Source organism: Schistocerca cancellata, chromosome 3 (genome assembly GCF_023864275.1).
Source record: "Schistocerca cancellata isolate TAMUIC-IGC-003103 chromosome 3, iqSchCanc2.1, whole genome shotgun sequence".
Classification (NCBI taxonomy): Eukaryota; Metazoa; Arthropoda; class Insecta; order Orthoptera; family Acrididae; genus Schistocerca; species Schistocerca cancellata.
The window spans coordinates 229159088-229184039 of record NC_064628.1 but is presented as its reverse complement, the minus strand read 5'-3'; the positions used below and the strand labels follow the sequence as shown (position 1 = coordinate 229184039).

The 24952-nt window shown below is 41.3% G+C and overlaps 1 protein-coding gene across 1 annotated transcript in view; it reads right to left on the bottom strand.

The window, feature by feature from the left end:
• Window positions 1-24952, bottom strand: part of LOC126176686 (high affinity cationic amino acid transporter 1-like) — a 181902-nt gene that overhangs the window by 100538 nt on the left and 56412 nt on the right. The window contains exons 4-5 of the mRNA XM_049923848.1: window positions 11114-11269; window positions 273-377 (exon numbers count right to left, since the gene is read on the bottom strand). Coding sequence (XP_049779805.1) covers window positions 273-377; window positions 11114-11269 — 261 coding nt within the window. The remainder of the gene's footprint in view (window positions 1-272; window positions 378-11113; window positions 11270-24952) is intronic.

Sequence of the window (24952 nt, the reverse complement as noted above, 5' to 3'; positions counted from 1 at the left end):
AGACACACTGAACTGTCAATCTGAAAACTGTTTTAAAAGGAGTACAGTTTGTGAGTTAAAATTGAAAAAGAGAACAACTGTGCTCAGAATATTCCTTTTTATCATTCAAGAGAATGTGAATGTATTTCTTAGTATGTGAATTTGGCTTAAAACTGAACATTACTATTGCTGTGCGCAGTACATAAATTTTAAAAAACATAATTTCAGAAAATATGCACTTCTATAGACAGCAATTTCATGCTTTTACAAATACAAGCAGCAGTGTTACATACCTTTCAAGGCACCAGCAATGATTGCAAAAGTTAAAACACCAAGATTAGTTATAGACATTATGCTGGTAATGATTGACGACTCCTTCACACCAAATGCCAGAAGAACTGTGGAGACACATATTTTCTTTACAATACAGACTTTTTTGTGCAGTCTTATTTATTAATGTTCATTTCATATCCATCTGCAGCAGATCTTCAGAAAAATATATAATCTTAGAACTGACTTAAATAAATGAGCCATGTGTTACAAGTTATCCAGAAAGCTTTGACATTTTTGTGTGTTGTTATAAATACATGGAATTTGTAACAAGCACTGAAACATTGCTTCTTAACGCAAATTTATCTATAGAATGAAAAAAAGTGACACTGCAGTTTTCCTTCACAGTGATATAATTTTATGTTTCATGTTTAATTGAATTTGGTTGTCAGTATGTTTTGATATATGATAATTTCCTTTTATATGGTTCTGAAACAAAATGACATTTTTATTAAAAGTTAAATCAGGATGAAGCAGCCTGATCACATAAAAATCCATCTATAATCAAGTGATGAATGAGAAAGACAGTCAGTATCTGAGACGCGTGCTCTATGTACCAGGGAACATCAGATGCCAATACATTGTGGACAGTGGTGTAACCATTCACTTATAATATCCACTTGTAAGCCATTTTTACGCCTCTAATAAATAATAAAGTTAGGAGAATGTAACGAGAAGCATTGGTGATGGACCAGGTGAAGTCATAAGTGGGTGATAAATCTTGTGTTATATGTCTTGTAATATGTTTCAGAATAGAGTTATTGCAATGCCACACACTACTTGGAAACACTGGGGAATGGGCTACTTGTCTAGGAATGTTTGTGCAGTAACAGCTGGGCAACAGTACTGTGGCCATCATGGAGTATCAGTATGATACTGCCACTACCACGAATTTAAAAAAAAAAAAAAAAAAAAAAAAAAAAATTAATCCCCTATCTTGTGGACCACCAAACTATTTTAAATGACTGAATTATTTAAGGATACACAGGGGAATATATGGCACAATGCAAGTATTATGGAAACTTCAAAATATATTTAAAATATGTTGCAGTTCCATTCATTCTTATTGTTATTTTGAAGAGGTCCAAGTGAAGTATTATTGTATGATTACTGATTTGAAGTTCAATGTGTATAATAGTTTCATTTAATGTGGAAAAATAATTATGAGCAGAATATTTATTCCTGGAAAGAGGTATAATATCAAGAGGAGCTGAATTTCAGATTTGCATAAGGAAGAGGTTATTTTAGCATGCAATCAGATGCAAATATTGAACCCAGTTAATGACAATTTCAATTTAATAATCCATATAAATATTAGGCCTTTTCTGTGGGTAGCTTCACCAGAGCCAAAGAGTTAAATAATTCCATGAGCCTTTAGGTTTGGGAGCGTGTAAACAGACAGCAGACAGTTTAAGTACATTCCTGAACACTTCCTCAAAGGACTTTCCTATCAGGATAGTAGGGGCAGATGACTGATTTTTGAGAGAATTTTGAGCTGTAGTGGACAAGCAGTAAGATGGGCAGTGGCGCAACAACTTCAATCCTTGTATGTGCAATGCTGAGTGTGAGACTCAGCTCATTCCTCATGATGTCCACCTTGGCATGTGGTTAAGTCTAGGTGTACTGTGCAGTGCTAGCTATCCAAACAGAGGTCTGACTATGCACTCCAAGGCTTTACACACCTACCAGTAGAGAACATAGTATTGCCTCCAAATCTCATCAGGTAGATCGCTGATGTGTGTCATAGGCAGCAGTGAATGACAGCTTTGCTGACAACCACACATGAAAGAGATCATCGAGCAGTGTGTTTGGCTGCTGCTGATTGTGGCTGTAGTGTGCGCATTGTGGGTGTCCATCAGCAGCACACACAATCTGATCAATGGCTATTCTACACAGCAGCTGCGCTTCAATATGGTTATATTTACATGGTACAGTAAAAAGTTAGAAAAATGGAGAAAAGTTGAGTTTAATCAGTGCTAAGCAGAAAATGCCCAGAGAATTTACATTGGAACTGTGTGACAGAATGGATTCTATTATTTGATAACCTATATGAGAAGATAGATTCATTTATTTCTAAAGATGATTCTTTACATGCTAATCATAGTGATTTGAGAGATATTCTTGGAAAATTAGTTGCTATTCACAAAGAATTAACTGCTTGTGACATTCACCTGCTTTATTTCTTCATTGTCAGTCCTCCATGTTGTTATACTGGCTGAAAAATGGGGGGAGGGGGGACAGTTCAACACTGAATCTGTAAAAGATGTAGCCGACAGTTGCACAGTTGCGTTTCACAGTTCTTTACTTTCATTGTTCACAGCCCCCAAATATTACACAATAACTGATAAATGTTGAAAAGCCTCATTAATAGGTTGCAGGCAACATCAGCATACTGCTACAATAGTTTGCTGTTGAACGTCTATGAGCAATAAAAACTAACCACACAATTCACAGTTCGTGCAGAATAATACAGTACCTATGACACTATTTCTCAAATAAATTGAACAGACATTGTCATTAATTGTTCTAACACATGGCCTATTTGTGTTACACTTTTTCCACTGTTAAGTTAATGCATTATTGTTAATTTAACCAAAACGTATTTCCCATCTGAAAATCAGCTGAGGACCGACTGTCTCAGGACCAAAATTTGATCCTTTACATATCCTCATGATAACAGGCACTGGAACTGTACATTGTTTGATATTTAAGTTACAGAAATTGCAATTAAAACATAACTCATTCAATGAACTGAATACATAAAAAAATCCTCCTTTTTAACAGTTTCTTCTATCACAAACGTTAGGCCAAATTATTTGTTTAAATAATGAAGTTAACAAATATAGTAATACCAACAATACTTATGTCAAACTTTGTAATTATTTTGGAATTAATTAAGGCCTGGCTTTGTAATATGTTTTTGAATAGAGCCAAGTAAATACTTCAAGAATCCTAGTAGTTCTTCTTCCAAATTTTTATAATTATTGAAGAATTTATATTTGTTTATAAGTCAACAATAGAATCTAAGTCATGAAACAATTACTGATTTACCCTATAACAAAAGATATTAACTAGCAATTGTCAAAATAAATTAGGAAATTAATTACATACACAAAACTAAGCACAAAATTAGACTTGGTGCTATATTCCTTAAGACTCGAGGCCAACCCCTCTCTTTTTTTATACTCATGCATGTTAATGGTAATCAGACAAAAATGAAAATAAAATGAATTTAAGGAGACAGATGTCAAAGCAAGAGAGGAAGTAAAGAGATCCCAGCTTGCTTTAACACAAGCTGATACAGATACAGATACACTTAAAGAAACATTGCAATATGAACATAGTCAAACAAGGAGATTTTAAAAATGGAAACTAGTCTATTGAAAAAGAAAAAAGTATTCATGAAACTAGATAGGATACTGAAGATAATTGTCAAGGAAACTTGAGTGTTACCTAAGTTGGTTGCAGAGGATCCAGAAGCCAATATACACCGTGCTGGTTCCTTAAAATCATTTGAGGGAATATTTTCTAATGCTCGATGGAAGTATAGAGAACTAGGGAAACTTTTTAAGAGAAGAACTTTAAAATATTGAATAAGTTTGGAGTAGTGTTTAAGAATAAATTTCTATGTCCTAGTCAGTATACTGGGGTCTGTGATGTCACCAAGGTTGTATCAAGAATGCTGTAGAAGTTCCACTGTGAAGTCCTTACACATCCTCCATATAGTGTCACTCTCTCCCCATATGATTTCCATATTTTTGGAGAGCTGAAATAAGACATTTGTGGTCAGTGATTTGCTTTGGATGAAGAGGTACATGCTTGGGTACAACCATAGTTCTCTAGGCAACCAAAAACAGTTTTCCATCTTGTCTCTGAAATGGGATACCTTCCCATCCCTATCTGAAATTCCTTCCTCATTGCAACATCCTCTGAAGAGGTCACTTTAGCTTGAATTTTTAACTTTCTGGACTTTATACTGTTTGTCTATAGCGAGTGCCAGTAGTAAACAGCCATTTAAAAATTAGTACAAATAAGTTTATTATCTCAGATTAAATTCCAAATTAATATACTACCTGATATGTATCAGCTACTAAGGGGAATAAGGCATTTAATAAGTAACCAACTTTGAATTTCTGTGATATGAACTGTGCAGTCATATTGCACCGCATATTCTTGAAAATTTACCTCTTCCCTCTTTCTGAAAAGCTACGATGTTTATTCATTATGATCATCTAAAATGATAGCTCTACTTGAGAGCAAACCAAAATACTGTTTGTAATATTTTATTCAAAGCAACTGGATTGTAATTAACTAAAATATAATTTATATTATTGTACTTCATATTTGTTGGAATTATGACTTGAACTATGTAAACTTTTCTTAATTATATATCAGAACTCATGGCCTATTTCTTGATACATATAAAATTCTCTCATTACTTTTAATTGTTATTTTGCAAATCTCACATTCAATAATGTATTCAGTTGTTTCATTTTATATGAAAGGAAGTGGCAAATGAGACATAGAGCTGTCTGTCTGCATTATTTCTTTCAGAAGCTGTTTGTGTGAGAGTCCTTTGGAGGCTGTCAGGTGGCCAATGTATATTCCACCTACGTTCTTGGTAGTCAGACACAACATATAACAAAAAAAGTATTAGACTTTTATTATTAAGGGTGGCATTTTATCTCTCAGTGGGATAACTATTGAACTATATGAAAGAAAATAACAACAACTTCTGAACAGTTGGTTGGCTGCGGGGCATGATGTGAACAAGTAAGCACATTGTGTGGCTTGGTTTAGCAACGAAGCCCACTTTCATTTGGATGGGTTCTTCAATAAGCAAAACTGATGCATTTGGGGGACTGAGAATCCACATTTCATTATTGAGAAGTCTCTTCACCTTCAACGGGTGACTGCATGGTGTGCAAAGCCCAGTCACGGTGTGACATTCATTGATGGCATGGTGACTATTGAACAGCACACGAAGGTTTTGGAAGATGATTTCATCCCCGTTACACAAATTGACCATGATTTTGACAAGATTGATTCATGCAAGGCGGAGCTCAACCACATCGAAGCAGCAGAGTGTTTGATGTCCTGGAGGAGCACTTTGGGGACCGTGTTCTGGCTCTGGGGTACCCAGAGGCCACTGGCATTGGCCTCAATTGGTCGCCATATTCTGTGGATCTGAATACATGCAACTCCTTTTTGTGGGGCTATATTAAAGACAAGGTTTATAGCAATAACCCTGAAACCATTGGCAAGCTGAAAACAGTCATTCATAGGGTCATCGACAGCATCGATGTTCTGATACTTCTGCGGGTCATGCAAAATTTCACTATTAATCTGTGCCACATCATCGCCAATGATGGCAGGCATATCGAACACATCTCAACCTAAATCTAAGTGTCTGTGGTGATGCTTACATATTGAATAAAGTGTGTGCATCTGTAGTACATCAAAAAAGTTCAAAGAAGGGCAGCACATTTTGTATTATCATGAAATAGGGGGGAGACTGTCACTGAAATGATACAGGATTTGGGGTGGGCATGCGAAAATATTTTAATGACATCGACCTACATAGGGAGAAATGATCAGCACAATAAAATAAAGAGAAATCGGAGCTCGTATGAAAAGATATAGGTGTTCATTCTTTCTGTGTGCTATACAAGGTTGGAATAATAGAGAATTATGAAGGTGGTATGATGAAACCTGTGCCAGGCACTTAAATGTGATTTGCAGAGTATCCAGGTAGATGTAGAACAACTACAGAGCTGTTATCAGGGACTAGCTCTGCTGTCCCCCACAGCAGCTACCTTATATCTTTCAAGGGGTCTCAGTGTTACTATGTATGAGGTGATTACTGAACCATTGTCTATTTGGATTTTGAAATGAACATTAAAACACCTGCAGCCATCTCTTTCACATTGAATTTATTTGCAACCACTTTTTACATTGGTCAAGGAGCATGAAGCTGGTACAATGGAACACTGAAAGTGTTTGCTTAAGGAAATTAAATGCAAAAGAGACAGCTGTAGATGTTTTAATTTTCATTTCATAATAAACAGCCAAAGTCCTTGTAACCGCCTATTACAAGGGCAGATGTACAAAGATTTGGGATTTGAGTTACTCCTACCTGTGATCAAGGATAATCCTTTCTGTTATTACTGTCTTGTGGGACACTTTACTTTCTATGGTGATGCTACAATAAATGTACATTGTAAGACTAACTATGGAATCATCACTCTTTGTCTTGCTGTCAACTACCATCCTACTGGGTCACATCTAACAGTTGGATATAGTGGACTTCACTCCATGTAAGTATGCTATGATGGGTTGAAATACTGCTACTGGCTTGATATCACCCCCCCCCTCCCCACCCCCCCACCCCCCCACTGTCACTTCCCAGTTATTGTATTCTGTGCAGTCTCATGTTTGCCTCCATTAACAATTAACTGTTCAGAATTCTTTTGTGTTGTGTGCTACAGTAGCATTGCATAATCTGAGGACTGGTGTATACTCTATGTTGCACCAAGCCAGACTACTTTAAAGTAAATTGTTAATGACTGAGATATTTAACCACAGACTGGGAAAATATATGGCATATTAAGTGAATTATGAAAATGTCAAAACAAATTTAAAATGTAACACCAGTTCTCTTCATTCATATCAGCAGTTTACAGGTATCCAAGTTAAGTATTGTTGTTTGCTTACTGTCTTGAAGTTTAATACGTAGAACAGTTTCATTTAATGCAGAAAAATAATTAGGAGAGAGCCATAAAGTCCGAGGAGTTGAATTTTAGATTCACATATAGAAGAAATGATTCTAGTATACATCAAGATGCAAATACCAGGCTAAATTAGTGACAATATCAATTTAGTAATAAATTATGCTTATTCTGGGGATAGGCCCCTGTTATTGGTAGTTTCACTTGAGCCAAAGAGATAAATAATTCATTGGCACTCAGGATCAGGAGTGTGAAAACAGACAGCAGACAGTTTAAATATAGTCCTGCACACCTCCTGATAGGAGACATGATACAGTGTGACAGTTTTAGGTCTGAAAAAATAACTCAGCAAGAGTAGGATTGTAGTTGGCACTGCATCCCAGTACTCAATCGACTTTCTTTTTTAATGATACCATTTAGGAAGCTTTTTCCACTTGCATTGTGAACTGAATATTCCATTGGAGAAACGTCTAATGTTGGAGAAATACAAGCAGTGTATCTATTCTGTGGGGCCAAACCGTAAACGTGTCACCAATGTATTGCACAGAGAAGGAAGAGGCCACTGTTAGAATTAAACAGTGGGCAAGTGCAGTCATTATGTGAGGGTGGATACAGTATATGCGAAAGGAATTGCATATAGTGCCCATGAAATTACTGTAACCATATCTGAAAATCTCACTGAACCTCTCAGTTTTGTACTGGTACTGGATAGATAGATCTACCTGGATGCTAGCCAAGGTTTATTAATGGCAAAATACACCTATCTCAAAGCCTAAACACAAGAAAATGTAACACAATGATGTATTGTGTTTAAACTCATGGGTGAAATTCTGATCAATGCAGGGATCTTGGTTCTCAAGAAAGGTATGAACTTTTCACTGACACCTATGTTAGCTGGACTAGAACAAGGAATCAAACTTCCCAGTGAAACTGTAGAAGAAATTTTAACCTGGGCTTTGTCTAAAAAGTTCAATATAAATTGGGCAGAAAACAAAGCTCTGTGAGATTTGACAAAAGAAAATGACATAATTTTACCTGCTGACAAGGGGAACATTACCACCCTTCTCTCATGAACCGGAACGGCAATATAGATGCATTGCTTGATGGCTCTGCACATCACAAGCTAAGAGATGATCCTACTGATGAGGAACAGAGAAAATCTATAGAGCTCCACCAGATGAGTTCCATTTCAGCAACCTTCATCTTCACCAAGGGCCTGTGCCATGTAACGTCTCCTGGCAAAACACGTATTATACGTGGTAAAAAAAAAAGAAAAGAATAATTGAACTGGATGATTGTAACTGCATGGACAATGATTGTGTGAACTTTATGTAATAAATAGAAACCATTATGTGTCATGTTTTATACTTGTATAGAATTATGTACCGATTATTTTAAAGATAATATCTGTGTTGGCGAGTACTGAAACCGCCACAGACGATACTTATTAAATATCAAACAAAGATGAACCAAGTATAAATAGTAGTGACTGAGCATTAATGTCTCTGTCATATTTTTGGAGTTACGTGATTAGGAAGAGCCTGTGATGCTATATTGTATGCTTGTGTAGCATTCTTTTGTCAAGATTGAGAGAAGGACGCCATTAGGCATTGATTTGTAAAGGTGTGTAATAATTTAATTTGTCTAAATGTTTTGAATAGAGTTACTTAGTGAAGACTTGCATTATGATTTGTAATAAGCTTGCCTGGTATTTTATTCCATCTTTTAAGACATTTTCAACTATTTAAATATTATTCGTGGTGCAGAGCTGCGCTACGAATGAATGAGCCGCTGCCGCAGTGCATTCCAACTGCATTAAATGAAACCAATCATACCAAAAAGAAGCGGACAGGTAATAGTGAACTAAAATTATTTCTTTCAGCTTTTGGAATTGCAAGGCAAAGCAGCAGATTTTATGATGTGTTTTACAGGTGGACGCGGGCTGCAGATGATGTATTATTAACAGTGCAAAAAGATAATTTACCTTCATGACATAAAAGAAATCTTGCTGTGTGTAGTTCTGGTCTGGCAAACATTATAGTAAAAACATTTTTTCTCTGATAATAGTCTCATGTTCTCGTGTTAGTCATGGTACTTATTGGTGTTTTACTGTTAACAAATATCCACTGCAAAATTTTGATGTTGAACAAACTTTGCATACTGTAACATCAGTATTGATAATGAAATAATTTTCAGTAACTTTTTCAGTAACTGTAAAGTAAGGAAGATTTGTTGAACTTTACAGCAAGTTACAGTAATGAAACAATGTCCTTTTATAGAAAGCCAGATCCAGAATAATAAGAACATAATAAATTTTGTTTTGTTGAAAATTAATGATCCAAAGAAAGTCACAGCACAGCATCCCTAAAAAGTATTTCAGAGCTCTTTTCATAGCAACATATTTTATCTCATATATTAGTTTTCACATGAGCAATAACAAAGCAGAGACTGCAAAAGCCAACAGGCTACATTTCACCCAAGACTGTATGACCTACCAAATATTCACATGGATGGGTCCCCTGTCACCCCACTGCAAGTACCATTGGAGTGCTTACCACCTGTTTTTTAGTTAATCATCTTACTTCACTGTTGGGACTTCTCATAGGTAAATGTGACTGTCATTTATGGAATTGAGAGGACTTCATAGGTTACATAAAGATGCTTAAATTACAAAGACTGGGTTTTTGGGGTGCTTTGATGTCATATACTTAGTTGCAGAAATGCCTCTATGGGCCTTCTTAGAACTTATTAGCAGTAAGTTTGAGAAAAAGGATGACGCTATGAGAGTTCTTCTGTCTCCCTTAGAGACCCAACTATTTTATGGAAGACTTTGAGGAAAATACATTATGGTCAGCAAACTCCCAAGCCTTCCTGTTTCTGGCAATATGATGACAAACATTTGTTGTTTGGCTCCTTGGAGTAGAAACAACACCTATGTTTCACCAGCATTTGAACTTGCCCTACCCATATATTCAGTTCATGGTGCAAGTAGAAAAAGATGATATGCAGTACAAAAACTGTCATCCTGTCAAGTAAGGTAGTGTCTTGTGCTTCCTAGTACATAGAACGCATGTGGTCTCAGAGCCAAACATCTTGCAATATGAGCTGTAACTTCTGTGAACGGTGTACTAATAGAATACTTATTTTGATAAACAGATATATAATGCATTCAGATCAAACTGAGTTTATTGTATGGACGTGAATAAACATGCAGAGGCACCCACCACAATGATCTTCCTGTTGCATTTTGGTGGCATGTCTTCGACAATTGAAAGAATCCTTGATGTAACAATAATACTGTTACATTCCTCCTGGACTTTCCATTGTTTCATTCTGGTGTTGTGGTATTCAAAGAGCCTTAGATATCTGTATGACATATACTCTAATCAACAGGGGTGCAAGATTTCAGTGAAGTACTGCCTGGAATCCTGCACTGGTTGCCTTTAAATTGAAACAGGAGAAACAGTAACCTCTGATGCAGTGCATTGCCCATAGTTCACATGCAGAAAAAAGTCTCTATTTGGCTCCCAGCAGAAGGGCACTAAAAAGAGCTCTACTTTCATCTGAACATAAATGCTTTTCTGAACATACAAGTTTCCTGTTTGGTCCCCAATGACTTCAGATGCCACTAAGCGATTATCATCCATCACCTATTGGCATTCACACTAGCTTTCAAGCATGAGCTCTTTTTCTGACACTAGTACACACATTCACACTTACAACCACACAGACACCAAAACACACACCTCTGTGTCTAGTCAATTGAAATACATCAAATTGCTGAAGAAATTAATAAATAAATAATCTAGAAAGCTTAATGTAATGTATAAAACTCACAGTTTCACTTCAGTTTGCCTTTCATCCTCATATAACAGAATTCAAAGAATAACTAAATTCACTTTTTGCTATCTGTAAACTGTATAAAATGTCTAGAGTTCCAGTTATCCTATGGTTGCATCACTCTATATGAACTACAAGACAGTAATTTTCATTTTGATTCATTTAAATGTCAAGTTCATTAAGGCATTTTAACTAACTGTGGTCATCAGTATTAAACACATAAACAAAAATCTTACTTGTGAGGAGAAAAGTTATTCCAAATGCCAAAAAATCTGGATAATCAGATAAAAAGTCAACTTCAATTGGCATGGCTTGTCTGGAAGCATTTGAAATGGCATTATTTACTAATGAGTCAATGTATCCCGTGAGACCTCTGGCTACACTAGCTGCACCTGTAAAAATGAAAAAGGGAATGATAACATGAAAAACTATTCTACGAGCTTTTGAAACTATGTCATATTTTGTTTACTGTAATGCAGATGCTGTTGAAGACTGGCCTGTGTCTGATACCATTCTGATAATACTATAAAAATATATACTCTATTGGGTAGCTAATGTCAATATACAATCCTGGAAATTGAAATAAGAACACCGTGAATTCATTGTCCCAGGAAGGGGAAACTTTATTGAGACATTCCTGGGGTCAAATACATCACATGATCACACTGACAGAACCACAGGCACATAGACACAGGCAACAGAGCATGCACAATGTCGGCACTAGTACAGTGTATATCCACCTTTCGCAGCAATGCAGGCTGCTATTCTCCCATGGAGACGATCGTAGAGATGCTGGATGTAGTCCTGTGGAACGGCTTGCCATGCCATTTCCACCTGGCGCCTCAGTTGGACCAACGTTCGTGCTGGACGTGCAGACCGCGTGAGACGACGCTTCATCCAGTCCCAAACATGCTCAATGGGGGACAGACCCGGAGATCTTGCTGGCCAGGGTAATTGACTTACACCTTCTGGAGCACGTTGGGTGGCACGGGATACATGCAGACGTGCATTGTCCTGTTGGAACAGCAAGTTCCCTTGCCGGTCTAGGAATGGTAGAACGATGGGTTCGATGACGGTTTGGATGTACCGTGCACTATTCAGTGTCCCCTCGACGATCACCAGTGGTGTACGGCCAGTGTAGGAGATCGCTCCCCACACCATGATGCCGGGTGTTGGCCCTGTGTGCCTCGGTCGTATGCAGTCCTGATTGTGGCGCTCACCTGCACGGCGCCAAACACGCATACGACCATCATTGGCACCAAGGCAGAAGCGACTCTCATCGCTGATGACGACACGTCTCCATTCGTCCCTCCATTCACGCCTGTCGTGACACCACTGGAGGCTGGCTGCACGATGTTGGGGCGTGAGCGGAAGACGGCCTAACGGTGTGCGGGACCGTAGCCCAGCTTCATGGAGACGGTTGCGAATGGTCCTCGCCGATATCCCACGAGCAACAGTGTCCCTAATTTGCTGGGAAGTGGCGGTGCGGTCCCCTACGGCACTGCGTAGGATCCTACGGTCTTGGCGTGCATCCGTGCGTCGCTGCGGTCCGGTCCCAGGTCGACGGGCACGTGCACCTTCCGCCGACCACTGGCGACAACATCGATGTACTGTGGAGACCTCACCCCCCACGTGTTGAGCAATTCGGCGGTACGTCCACCCGGCCTCCCGCATGCCCACTACATGCCCTCGCTCAAAGTCCACCAACTGCACATACGGTTCACGTCCACGCTGTCGCGGCATGCTACCAGTGTTAAAGACTGCGATGGAGCTCCGTATGCCACGGCAAACTGGCTGACACTGACGGCGGCGGTGCACAAATGCTGCGCAGCTAGCGCCATTCGACGGCCAACACCGCGGTTCCTGGTGTGTCTGCTGTGCCGTGCGTGTGATCATTGCTTGTACAGCCCTCTCGCAGTGTCCGGAGCAAGTATGGTGGGTCTGACACACCGGTGTCAATGTGTTCTTTTTTCCATTTCCAGGAGTGTATTTTTAATATTTGTAAACTGCACAGCACCACATTTACAAGGCATACTTTAATTGGCAATTTCACTTTCCATATGTTTATACTGTATGGGGTGTATATTACAAGACTTTTTTTGTCATAGGACTGCACAAAAATTCTGATAAGAGTTCAGACCATAAGCGAAGTGGAAAATGAAATCAATTTAGCTATGTCACACAACACTCACTGGTTGTCCAGAAACAGCCTTATCAAATGTGCAGAAGAGACATTTATACACTGCATATAGGATATGCCATTGAAGCTATACCATAGTGCTATCCGGTAAACAATTGTGAACTGTAAACAACACAAAATTTGTTGGAATGTGGATCCAAAGAAATCTAAAGTGAGAGACATATAAGCTTCATCAATTAAAAATTAAGTACCGTCTACTAATGATGAAAATTCTTACTGGTTGCATGACAACAAATGATAAAAAATATATAGCCCTACTATGCACAGGTGTGATCACTTTAAGTATGGCTCTGTGCATTCAATGTCAAACCATTCAAAAGTATTTTCCTTGTCATCAGTTGCATATTGTGGAGTACTTTTCAAAACATTTGCTAACATTGCTAATGAGCATCTTCATCATCATAAGAATTACTAATTTCATCAATTTTAGGATTAATGTTTTTTCATGACTTGTCTATGATAGTTTTATCTTCTCCTTCAATGCTTTATAAATTGTATCTAGTATAGTTATTTGTTTCCAAAGTGTTTGAGGATTGCTGCCCTTATCAATAATTTCTTGTAGCAAACTTCCTCTATAAATTTTCTTCATGGCAGCAATGGCATGTTGATCCATTGGCTGGATTAAGCTATCATATTAGGGGGTAAATATTATACAAACAGACAGGTAAATTATGTATTTCATTTCCTCTGAAACAGCACAAGTTTTTAACTTCACCTATTAAACCAACCTAACTTTGTGTGGTCCCATACCATTAACAAGGTTATTCTTTTCTTGCTAGATTTATAACCAGGAGCACTTTTCTCACATGAAGTAATTAAAGCTTTGGATCAAGGCAACCAGGTAGATGCAGCATTTCTTGATTTCCAAAAATCACTTGACTCAGTGTCACACCTATGCTTATTATCAAAAGTAAGATCATACTGGGTATCAAGTGAAATTTGTGACTGGATTGAGGACTTTTTGGTAGGGAGGACACAGAATGTTATCTTGGCTGGAGAGTCATTGTCAGATGTAGAAGTAACTTTGGGTGGGGCCCAGGGAAATTTGTTGGGACCCTTGCTGTTCATGTTGCATACTAACGACTCTCAAGACAATGTTAGTGGTAAAATCAGGCTTTTCACAGATGATGCATTTATCTTCTGTGAAGTATTTTCTGAAAGAAGCTGCATAAATATTCAGTCAGACCTCAATAAGCTTTCAAAATGATGCAGAAATTGGCAACTTGCTTCAAATGTTAAGAAATGGAAAATTTTGCACTTCACAAAACGAAAATATGTAGTATCCTATGACTATAATATCAATGAGTCACTGGTGGAATCGGCCAATTCATACAAATATCTGTTTGTTACACTTTGTAGGGATATGAAATGGAATGATCACATAGGTTCAGTCATGGATAAAGCAGGTGGTAGACTTTGGTTTATTGGGAGAATACTGGGGAAGTGCAATCAGTCTATAAAGGAGATTACTTACAAATCACTTGTGTGACTTGTTCTAGAATATTGCTCAAGTGTGTGGGACCCATACCAAAGAGGACTAACAGAGGATATTGAGAATGTACAGAGAAGGGCAGTGCAAATGGTCACATGTTTGTTTAATCCATGGGAGAGTGTCACAGAAATGCTTAAGTATCTAAACTGAAAGTCTGAATATAATAGAGGGAAACATTCCACATGGGAAAAATATATCTTAAAACAAAGATGATGTGACTTACCAAACGAAAGCACTGGCATGTTGATAGACATACAAACAAACACAAACATACACGCAAAATTCAAGCTTTCACAACCAACAGTTGCTTCATCAGGAAAGAGGGAAGGAGAGGGAAAGACGAAAGGATGTGGGTTTTAAGGGAGAGGGTAAGGAGTCATTCCAATCCCGGGAGTGGAAAGACTTACCTTAGGGGGAAAAAAAGGACAGGTATACACTCGCACACACACATGTATCCATCCGCACATACCCAGACACAAGCAGACATTTGTAAAGGCAAAGAGTTTGGGCAGAGATGTCAGTCAAAGCAGAAGTACAGCAGCAAAGATGTTGTTGAATGACAGGTGAGGTATGAGCGGCGGCAACTTGAAATTAGCGCAGGTTGAGGCCTGGTGGGTAACGAGAAGAGAGGATATACTGAAGGGCAAGTTCCCATCTCTGGAGTTCTGACAGGTTGGTGTTAGTGGGAAGTATCCAGATAACCTGGATGGTGTAACACTGTACCAAGATGTGCTGGCCGTGCACCAAGGCATGTTTAGCCACAGGGTGGTCCTCATTACCAACAAACACTGTCTGCCTGTGTCCATTCATGCGAATGGACATTTTGTTGCTGGTCATTCCCACATAGAGAGCTTCACAGTGTAGGCAGGTCAGTTGGTAAATCACGTGGGTGCTTTCACACGTGGCTCTGCCTTTGATCGTGTACACCTTCCGGGTTACAGGACTGGAGTAGGTGGTGGTGGGAGGGTGCATGGGACAGGTTTTACACCCCCCCTAAGGTAAGTCTTTCCACTCCCGGGATTGGAATGACTCCTTACCCTCTCCCTTAAAACCCACATCCTTTCGTCTTTCCCTCTCCTTCCCTCTTTCCTGATGAAGCAACTGTTGGTTGCGAAAGCTTGAATTTTGCGTGTATGTTTGTGTTTGTTTGTATGTCTATCAGCATTCCAGCACTTTCGTTTGGTAAGTCACATCATCTTTGTTTTTAGATAAACTGAAAGTCTTGAAGATAGACATAAACTATCCCCAGGAAGTCTATTAACAAAGTTTCAAGAACCAGCTGTAAATGATTACTCTAGGAATATACTACAACCCCCTAGATATTAGTCACTTAGGGATCATGAGGATAAGTTTAGAATAATTCCTGCATGCACAGAGGCACTCAAATGATCATGCTCCCTTCACTCCATATGTGAATGTAATGTAGATGTAGGTGTGCTACACTCTGTCTCAAAAGCTAAAGTGGTTGATGGTAAGCACTTCCAAAACAACCTAGTTTCGTTGCATTGTATATTTGCTCCAGCACCAAATATACTCATGAAATAAACCCCTGGAAATCATTACAAAATTCAAAAGCAACCTTATTATTCCTACTTAACTTTTCTCCTCAGATGGCACTCTCTGGATACCATGATGCTGTTTAAATCTTCTTAACTAGCCAGAAGATGCATTAAAATCTACTTTGATCCTCAAGGTTTTGGAGAACAACTGGGCCTGTTTGGTAAATATTGGGCCAGGTACTTGTATGCCCTCTGCTCGTTTCTGTTGAAACCATTCCAGCATAGCTTTAAGCCTTTCGGTGTAAGCGCACATTTTCATAATTTTCCAATTTGACTAACCTTTTAAGCGTCAGACTGCTATCAAACTGCATTATTTTGTCTTTGTTTTTCTGAATATCGTGGATTATAGTTTCACTCACATTGGAAATCAATGTCAGATTTTGTGTACTAATCCTGCTTTCTTTGAGTTCATGTATTACTGCCAGTTTCTGCTGTATCATTAACAGGACACACATTCACTTTCAGACATTGTTTGGCACTAATGGAAACCAATGGCTGTCTTACCTAAAAATCAAAGTGCAGCACTTGCAGCGTTCAGGCAGCTCATTGTTTACTACACTTATGTTGTAATGTAAGATGATCTCTCACCTGCAACCACTCAGGGTAAAAGAAAACTTTTCAACAGGAAAAAAAGTGGGGGAATAGGCCATGGAAAATCTGTGAAGCAGATAATTTGCCACAGATAGTTGAGAGTTTACTGTAGTGTCAAACTTGTTGCAATACATGTAAATATTCTGTTAACACAGATTATACAAATTGGAAATGAAATTAGGTAATCTATGATGTTAACATCTCAATCATAATCTTTGAATATGAAGCACATTATCATTGGCAGTTACACACATTATATGCTAAGTGCCACTATCATGTAACTAGGTACTTATGATACCAGCTGAGGCTTTTTAGCATGTTCTTAGAAAACAGTATGTGTAAGATAAATTAAATTAACAAACAGTGGAAACTCCAGATAGGAAGATCAACAATGTAGGAAAAAGACAGATTGCTACTTACTGTGAAGACATGTCAAGTTGCAGACAGGCACAATTAAAAGATGCTCACATATAGCTTTCGGCCACAGCCTTCATCAGTAAAAGGAAATACAAATGCACCATTCACACATACAAACACACAAGCAAGCACACCTCACCTCTTTCACTGTTGAAGGCTGAGGCCAAAAGCTATATGTGAGTGTCTTCTAATTGTGCCTGTCTGCAGTTTGTGGTGTCTTCTTTACAAATTAAATTATGTTAGATGAAAAAATAGCAGTCACATTAACTCACATTGAACACATTAAATATACTGTGACAGATATCTTTCCTTCTGTAATCCAGATGCCACTTACTGTGGGCATGTAAACTCAGTACTTGCCTGGCAATAAATAATAAAAAGTACACTCTGACCATATTATGAAGAGCATAGATTGCTACTTACCATTAAGTGGAAATGTTGAGTCACAGACAAGCACAACAAAAAAACTGCTAACAAGAAAGTTTTTAACACACACACACACACACACACACACACACACACACACACACACACACACACAAGTTTGGGGCGAGATAACAGGGTAGGGACAGGGGATGGTAAAGCACTGCCTGTGTGGGCATACAGGGATGAGGTGGAGAAAGTGTAGGGAAGCTAGGTACAGTCAAGTGGTCAGACTGAGGGCCTCGCATCGAGGCAGGGGGGCAGGAAATGAGAGAAGTAAAACGACTGTGGCTGCATAGGTGGAACAGAAGGCTGTGTAGTGCTGAAATGGAAACAGGAAAGGGGATAGGTGGGTACAGGACAATGACTAATGTAACTACATGGAATTCAGGAATGCCACCAGGAATTCAGGAATGTAGGATGTATTGCAGGGAGAGTTCCCACCTGTGCAGTTCAGAAAAGCTGATGTTGGGAGGAAGGATCCAGATGGCACATGCTATGAAGCAGTTGTTGAAATGAAAAATGTTTTGGCAGGCAGCATGATCAGCAACTGGGTGGTCCAGCTGTTTCTTGGCCACAATTTGTCAGCGGTCATTAGTGCAGACTGACAAGTTGTTGGTTGTCATGCCCATGCACAATGCAGCACAGTGGTTGTAGCGTAGCTTGTAGATCACATGATTGGTATCACAGGTAGCCCTGCGTTTGTTGGGATAGGTATGCCTGTGACTGGACTGGAGTAGGTGGTGGTGGTGGTGGTGGTGGTGGAAGAATCTATGGGAGAGGTCTTGTGTTTAGGTCTATTACGAGGATGTGAGCCATGAGCCAAGCGACTGGTAGTAAAGGTTGTGCAAGTATGGATGAGTATATTGTGTAAGTCTGGTATGCAGCTGAATAGCATTATGGGAGGGGCAGGAAAGATAGTGAGTAGGACATTCCTCATTTCAGGGCATGATGAGAGGTAGTTGAAACACTGACAGATTGTATGATTCAGTTGCTCCACTCCTGGGTGGTACTGAGACATGAGAGGTATGCCCTCCGTGTCTGGATGGTGGGATATTGAGTGGTGATGGGTGACTGGAGAGATAAGGCACAGGAGATCTATTTCTGTATTAGGTTGGGAGGGTAATTATGGTCTGTGAAGTCCTCGGTGTGACCCTTGGTATATTTTGAGAGGGACTGCTTATCACTACAGATGTGACAGCCGTGGTGGCTAGGCTGTATGGAAGAGACATCTTGGTATGGAATGGGTGGCAGCTGTCAAAATGGAGATATTGCTGGTGGTTGGTAGGTTTGATATGTACAGAGGTACTGATGTAGCCATCTTTGAGCTGGAGGTCAACATCAAGGAAGGTGGCTTTTTGGGTTGAGGAGAACCAGGTGAAGTGGATGGAGGAGAAGGTGTTGAGGTTTTTCAGGAATGTGGATAGGCTGTCCTTATCCTTGATCCAGATGTCAAAGATGTTATCAATGAATCTGAACCATGTGAGGGGTTTGAGGTTCTGGGTGGTTAGGAAGAATTTCTACAATCTGTTATATTAAGCAGGTTATACTGAACTTTATTGGTAGCTAAACGTTTTATGCCCATAGGAAAGTTGTTGAAAATGAGTTGTTCCTGAACTATGTGGACTTTTCTTGGCCAAGGTAATTAACTTTAAATCATTATGAAGATCATTCTTGTTTCTAGTATCGATTCTGAGACTGAACTGTTAATTTGAAAAAGATAAATATTACTTACATCAAATTTTGTTAAGGGATTTCTGTCTATTATCTGTGAACAATTCTACACAAAGCAATATTGCTATGCAACAGTCTTATGCAGTTTCTGACATTACCCATCAGATCATTTATAAATATGTATGCACTGATGATCCTCTCTTTGGGACTGCCCAATGATATTCATCATATCCAACAACTTATTTCTATTGAGAATGACATATTGAGATATATTTATTAGGATGTCTTGAGTCTAGACACAAAGCTCACACAGTATTTCAAAAGTTCATGTTTTGCTCATTGGTCAAAAGTGTGGAACTACATCAGATACTGTTGTAACCATGACAGGAATGGTCACGGGATTGCAGCTAACGAAAACACGGCGGGACCGAATGGGAGTGACCCACGAACAAACAAGATGGATGAACGGGAATGGAAGGACAAGCACAATGACAGACAACCATCAAGACACCAAGATCAACAACAAAGTATTAAGCTATGTGGTCACAAGAGATAACCTCATGAAATAAAAACAACGTCCACTCATAAACGGGAAGTAACCACACGCAACGTAAATACGATATCTATAAGTGAGATATCGACTGACTCAATGCGAATACCAGACTGCCTCACTCAGTGAGAGGCAGCCGCCTAAATACATGACAGAGTATGTCACTATTGGCCGCTGGGATCACGTGCTCCACAGTGGTGCCATCACGTTAGACTCAGGGCCAGGAGTGCGCGCAGCCACAGCTTACGGCGCGACTGCTGCAGAGACCTCTAGTGGTCATCAAGTTCCATGCCATGTGGCATGGATTCAAAACCCACAGCACTCAGTACCAGATCCCTCCTCCCTGTAACTTGGGTGTAGGGGTGAAAATTCCCCGGACGGTGCTGTGGTGGTCGGCAGATGGGAGAAGACCCGGACTCATCAACTGCCGTTGTCGGGGAGGTGGGGACATTCAAGGTGTGCATGAGGGCTGACCCAGAGGCCAGGTTGTCAGAAGGAGCCTCCGATCCACCTGGGGATGGGGAGGGCTGGTGCCAGACTCACAGGGAGGCAGCAATCGGGGGCAGTGGTGGCAACTTGAGGACTATGTCTGTACTCAAAGGAGGGGTAGTGCAGGAGGAGGCAGCGGCGGGAGTCCCGCAGGGGCACATGGGCGTAGCTGCTTATGGTGGCAGTGCTCCAACCCTTTCAATGTCTGCACTGATGTCACATGCTGCCCACAGGCTGCGACTACCATGGCAGGCATCCAACCCACCATGCTCCCGTACACATGGGACCACATGGCCACGCGAGGGGCCTAATGCTGAGAGGTCCAGAAGCAGGGGCATCAGCAAATGGAGCAGGATCCATGGCTGTTTCCCATGGAGGAACTCCACTGGACTATGTCCATCAATTGGCATGGTGCGATATGTGCTCAAGAACAGGATGAGGGCCAAAATGGTTGAAAATGTTTCGACCGCCTTTGTCAGCTGTGGTTTAAATGTGTGGACAGACCTCTTTGATGTGCCATTGGAGGAAGGGTGGAAAGGCGGGGTATGGATACGTTTGATACTGATGGCCTGACAGAAGTCGTGGAAGGAGGGTGCCGTGAATTGGGGGCCATTATCAGAGACCAATGTGTGATGCAGTGCCTCAATGGTGAGAACCTGGGCCAGGGCCGTGAGTGTGGCCTCTGTGGTGGTGGATGCCACACAGACAACATATGAGTATTTCAAGTAGGCATCAATGATAAGTAACCACATGGACCCCAAAACTGGGCCCGCAAAATTGAGAGGGATGTGACGCCAGGGCCAGTGAGGCACAGGCCAGTGTGCAAATGACTGAGGGGGGCTTGCCTGGTGACGTACACACACAGTGCACCTGTTGCCCCTGTGGTCAATATCACCATCGATGTCAGGCCAATACACATGCCAGCAAGCCAAAACTTTCATGCGGGACATACCCCAGTACCCACGGTATAACAAACTGAGCACGTGATGTCGAAAATCTGGAGGGATGACCATCCAATGGGCATCCAACTCCGTGGCCAAAGAGACATCATCAACCATGGAGAGCCTGTGGGACATGTGGCACCAGGGGCCGAAGTTGGTCTGCATCCAATGAGTAATATAGGAGGGCCAACTGTGGACCACGTAGTGAAGAACCTGCTGAAAGATAGGGTCTCAGCATGTAGCTGTGGCAATGTGTGCAGCCATAAGAGGCAGACCATCCAGTGAATGCTGGTGGGCGGAATCAATGTGAAAGCAGAGGATCTCCTGTTGTTCAAACGCAGGATTGGGGCCTGCTGGGAGATGTGACAAAGAGTCCACGTTAGCATGGTGGGCGGTGGACTTACACTGGGTGATGCAAGTGTAATTCCATAAAAATAACGCCCAGTGCTGGAGACATTGAGCCGTCTGCTCTGGAAGGTGAGTGTGGGATCCAAAAAGAGTATCTAAGGATTTATGGTCTGTCAGGAGGGTGAACTTTGCCCCAAAGAGATAGATGGGATATTTTTGGATGGCGAACACTACTGCCAGGGCATCCTTTTCAATCCAGGAGTATTTCCATTGTGCTGGGGTTAACGTCTTAAATGCATACGTGGTGGGCTGCTCTAAGCCATCGGTATTCCGATGTGCAAGGACTGCCGCAATGCTGTGTGACGATGCATCAGCTGCTACAACCGAGGGATGGTCTGGAGAGAAGGGAGTAAGGCAAGGGGCAGATTTCAGGATCCTCTTTGAATGGAGAATAGCCTGGTCACAGGCAGGAGTCCTTTCAAAAGTCACCCGTTTGCAACGCAAGTGATTGAGGGGTTGAGCAATGGAGGCAGCTTTGGGTAAGAACTTTAAGTAATAAGTGACCTTGCCCAAAAACACCTGGAGTTCAGGTAAGTCCTTGGGATTAGGAAGGGCCTCAATGGCCACAAAATTGTGATCCGAAGGGTGAATGCCATCTTCACTAAGCCAGTGGCCTAAGTATTCCACTTCCAGTTGAAGAAAACAACACTTGGCCACCTGACAGTGTAAACCCGCAGATTTCAGAGCGTGAAATAAGGCGCTGAGGTTGTGCAAATGTACCTGGTGGGAACGCCTGGTGACCAAGATGTCATCCAGATAATTCACGCAGGCTGGGATAGGCTGCATAAGCTGCTCCAGGTACTGCTGGAAAATTGCCAGCACTGAAGAGACACCAAATGGAAAGCACTTGTACTTGTATAATCTGAAAGGTCTGTTGATAACCATGATGTTCTGGGAATTGGCATCCAGGGGTAACTGGTGGTTCGCCTCAGCCAGGTCGATCTTAGGAAAGTACTATCCCTACGCAAGCTAGGTGAGAAGGTCTTCCTGTTGGGGAATGGGGTATGTGTCTACTAAGGACTGAGCACTGACAGTAGTGCCGAAGTCCCTACACAGCTGAAGGGACCCATTGGATTCTGTACAACCACCAATGGTGTCACCCAAGCAGTGTGTGTCGAGGCTCGAGGATGCCAGCAGCCTGGAGCCAATCAAGTTCCAGCTTGACTGCTGGACGTAAGGCCACCAGAAAGGGTCGGGCCCGGAAATGTGAGGCTGCACATCTGGCCAAAGTGTGATGTGCACCTGAAAATGTGAAGCACACCCGAGATCTGTCACAAACAATGACGCAAAAGCTGAGCACAGATCGTCCAAGTCGTGAAAAGGAACAGCCATGGAAATGACCTTAACTTCATCAGAAATTGAAAAGCCAAACAGTTGAAATGCATCCAGGCCAAGAATATTTGAAGCCAACAGATGGTCAATTACAAATAGGGTATGGAGCTGGGGAACATGTTTGTATGATGCCTGGATGACGAACTACCCACGAAGGGGAATGGAACCATCACCGTAGGCACCAAACACCGAGAGGGAGGTGACAATGCAGGGGAGCCCACGCAGGTATATGTTGCAATATTAATCAAGGAGACGGTGGCCCCAGTGTTGACCTGGAAACTGACATCCTCAGAAAAAAGGCGGAGTGTGAGGAATAGCTCCTGTGCTGATGGATCCTCCAGTGGGACAACTGACTGCAGAGCATGTACTGTATCCTGAGGCCCATTAGCGACAGGATGGGAGCGAGTCAAGTGAATATGACATACAGATCGGATGTGGCCCTCCTTCTCACACAGCATGCACGTTTTCCAGGGAGGGGGCCATCAGATTGAGAGTGTGTGGTAAAGCACTGTGGGCAAATGGAAGTGGGCCGCGCAACCGGTGACAAGGGGCAACTGAAGGCTCTGATGCCATAGAGACGTCAGACAAAAAGGAGCCCTGACAGTGCTGGCCTCTGTTGGCTGGGCCACATCTACGTCACGAGGGTGGAACCCGCAAAGACGCATTGAGCACCACCACTTGTGGCCACGTCATGGGACACTTGTTATCCGCCTGACAAAATTCAAATGAGTGGACAATGCAGAGAATCTCTTCCAATGAGGCATTATTGAGTTTCAACGCCACAGTGCAGACCTCAGGATCGAGAGCCAACTGAACCACCACATCTGGATCAAGGAGTCCACTTACAAAGCCTTACACTGCTGATTGGCGCATGTAAAATTGCATCGATGGCTGAGGCCCTGCAAGTCTGTGACCAAGGAATGATATGCCTGACCAAGCTGTTTATGGCACTGGTGGAACTCCAGCCGAGAGGCAACCACATGATAGCACTCTGAACAATAGTTTGTCAGCAAAAGGTATATCTCCTGGAAAGAGATAGCCACAGGATCAGACAAGGGTACCCACTTGCAGAGAAGAATGAATGTGTCTGGGGAGGCCAAAGACAAAAACAATGACCGCTGCAAGGGGTTATCCATGACTTGAAAAACCGTGAAATGTTGTTTCAGCTGATGTAAATATGTTTCCCAGTGTTCTTTAGTGTCATTAAATGGTAGGAAAGGTGGCAGACATGGGAAAGCATCGGTCACCCGAAGACTTGGAAGCTACTGTGGTAATGCATCCTGGGCATCGACTTTGTCCATTAGCAACCGCATCGACTTTTGTAAGATGTCTAACTGAAGTTGCTGCTGCTACATGAGCTGCTGCTGCTTTTCCAGAAGACAGACCAGCTGAGCCTCCATGCTAACAACTACTGCCATCTACCGCACCACCAAAATGTTGTAACCGCAACAGCAACGGTCGTGGGGTTGCTGCTACCGAAAATGCAGTGGGACCGAATGGGAGTGGCCCATGAACAAACAACACAGATGAATGGGAATGGAAGGACAAGTCTGGCAACAGACAACCAACCAGGACACCGAGATCAACAACAAAGTATTAAGCAATGGCGTCACAAGAGATAACCTCACGAAATCAAAACAACATCCACTCATATATGGGAAGTAAGCACATGCAATGTAAGCACGATTTCTGTAAGCAAGATATCAACCAACTCGATGCAAATACCAGACTACCTCGCTGAGTGACAGGCAGCCACCTACATACATAACAGGTCATTGAGTTCCACTCCGTCTGGTGCGGATTCGAAACCCACAGCGCTCGGTACCAGAAATACCTTACAGACCTTAGAGAATATGGAATCAACATGGACACCCAGGTACTTTCCAGAAATGTTAGAAACATCAAAAATAATAACTATGTACAGAACTGGCAAGAAACATAAAGTGATGAACTAGTGGCCTCTCACATTATTCCCTTGTTTGTTCAAAGTATTGGAATG